Here is a 2500-nt window from a genome sequence, read left to right as displayed (position 1 = left end):
GCACTCAACGCCGATTTACACTCTTTTACGTTCGTATACAGTTACTGGTGAAGTCAAACTTGTCCGTTCAGAGTCCGCCAGCCAACACCGGGAAACAATTTGTCCCCGCCATTATGGGACTGTTTGTTCGGGCAAGCTAAGGTAGAGTTAACTCGAGCATTCTTAGGGTGAGCATTTTTGCAATGTTTTAGAATTCCATGTAAAAAGCGACGGTGAATATTACTTTATAATAAACGTTATTCACAGCTTTAATAAGGTAGAAGTCAGCATATTTGGAGCACAGCATTTACTAATTATTGGATATGAAATGATTGATTACTTTGAAGGAACATAGTTTGGGGATTTTGCAAAAATGTGTATAACTTGTTAGACGCCTCTGATTGGTCCTTAGATATTTAACACCCGAGACTATACTCGCTGTCACCTTCCTCTAACAGGTCCAGCAACATTTGCAGATCTAGACAGTAGCAATAATTTCAAAGTGTGTATACAATTTAAGTTTGTTTACATACGTCACCTAATTCTCCAATAACTGAACGGATAATGAACTCGTGACGTCATCAATGCATGCTTGGAAACTGAAGACGCCAGTAAAATGGGCTAGTGTGAATCGACCCCTATAGCTTTTGAGGAGGACCTAGCATACATAAAATAAGCCTAAAAAAAGATTCAACAAACAGGTTAACATTGAAGATATTTTTACGAATATGCCTATATAAAGGTTCAATATGCATACCAGCTGATTTAGAAAAAAAATACAAATACAACATATAGGCCTATAAATGGACCCAACATTCTTATAAACTGAACAAGAAAAGATCCAACATGTATACATATAGACCTGCAAATAGACTTAGCACTCATATAGAATGAACTGGAAAACATGCATCTTAAGAGGTTTTGTTAGACCCACTAAGCAAATACACCCATAAAGATACCCAGTATGCATACATATCTATATATATATTGATACACCCATAAGTATACCCAACACGCACCCAGTCTTACTTTTTTTTTAAATCCAGCATGCATATAGTGAGACCTATAGTAATAAGCGTAAATCCCGGTTGGCACCTACCAGCATATTAGGGTCACGCGTCCAGGCGAGGTCAGACGAGTGCCACACACACTGACTCCTGGCATCGCTCCAAACACGGGATTCTCTTGAGTAGCGGAAACACTGTCCGGTCACATTCCGAAAACCAGGCGGGCAGTCACCTGTTCACATAAAAGAGCGATTATAGGGCTAGGGAGCTTCTCCGTAGAGTTAGAATACAGAGGGGTACTCTGTGGACATTACGTCAACTCTTGCAGGTTAGAATGCACACTGGAAAGGGTATAACTCACCCTGGGAAGCTTTGCAGAGGGGGTAATAGCTGTTGGAACAGGGTGCGCTGACGAAATTGGCCAAGTACTGGTAGACGCACTGGCCTGTATTGGGTGGGGCGGGATTGAAGTTACTGGTCGTCCAAAATTGCATCATTGTCCCGTCTGAGTACTGGAACTGTCCAGGCTGAAACGAAAAGGATTTCTTACCTACATCTCGGCTTTATAACGGAATATACTGAGGGAGGGAAAGAGGATAGGAGGGTCAGACTCGTATTCACCGAACAGTCACCTCTGTATTACTTATCTGCCATATAAAGAGAAACAATTCATATGAGTTGTGAACACATTTTTACCCAACAATGTATTCATAACGAACAGCAAACTGACTTATCAGTGGTCGGTCTTGAGCGCCTCCAAAGATTTGAACAATTTCCTATCTTAAACAGCTACCGTAGAAATATATAGGAACCACCGCCATAAAATATTACCTATCTATGACATGGCGTCTATTGATTCAGCTGATCTTTTTACTTTTTTTTTTTTTTTTTTTTTTTTTTTTTGGAGGGGGGGGGGTATATTTGAATCAAGAAAATAAAACATCTCGATTCTTACGGCCGCTCTGTCACTGAGGTCCACCCAGATCTGTATGTCCGCCGCTTGCCTGAAGCCATAATACTGTAAGTTGTGAACGTCATCCCTCGTGTAAGATTCTCTTATAGATGCCACTTCGCCTCCCCAGTTCTCGCAGTAGGTCTCGGCGGAGGCGTAGGGCAGCGCAACAGGACCAATTAGGAAGCATTCAGAAGACCAACTGAAGGACAGGTAACCGGGAGGACAGACTGCCTCTGTTGGGATTTTTTTAAGAGGAGATGTCGAAGATATTTAAAATGTGTATAATTTAAAAATATATATATGTAGACGTCCAGATCCTATGTAAGTAGCAAAGAAATGCTCAGACAAAAGACATGAACACTCACTAGGTTTGTAAACACAGAGGTAATGCTGTTTTTCCGTACATAACGCCGAGGACAGCCTTCCTGATGTGGCGTTGTAGATCGCACACAGTTTGTCTAGTTCCATGTTAGGTTCGTTCTCGCCCCACATGCCCGCCGGAATCTCCTGTCCGTCGGATTCGAATCTCCATCCGTGATCCTAAAAGAGATAAAAGTGA

The 2500-nt window shown here is 41.7% G+C and overlaps 1 protein-coding gene across 1 annotated transcript in view; it reads right to left on the bottom strand.

Annotated features, from left to right (window-relative positions):
• The window catches only part of LOC147471003 (uncharacterized), a 7421-nt gene extending 5237 nt beyond the window's left edge, over positions 1–2184 (bottom strand). The window contains exons 1-2 of the mRNA XM_086541440.1: positions 1942–2184; positions 1079–1513 (exon numbers count right to left, since the gene is read on the bottom strand). Coding sequence (XP_086397566.1) covers positions 1079–1084 — 6 coding nt within the window. The 5' untranslated portion in view covers positions 1085–1513; positions 1942–2184. The remainder of the gene's footprint in view (positions 1–1078; positions 1514–1941) is intronic.
• Between the last annotated feature and the right edge of the window lie 316 nt (positions 2185–2500).

This window comes from Penaeus japonicus, unplaced genomic scaffold, assembly GCF_977035675.1.
Source record: "Penaeus japonicus unplaced genomic scaffold, GWHDUDI00000001_assembly GWHDUDI00000011, whole genome shotgun sequence".
NCBI lineage: Eukaryota > Metazoa > Arthropoda > Malacostraca > Decapoda > Penaeidae > Penaeus > Penaeus japonicus.
The sequence above is the reverse complement of the archived record's forward strand: the minus strand, read 5'-3'. Positions and strand labels throughout refer to the sequence as shown.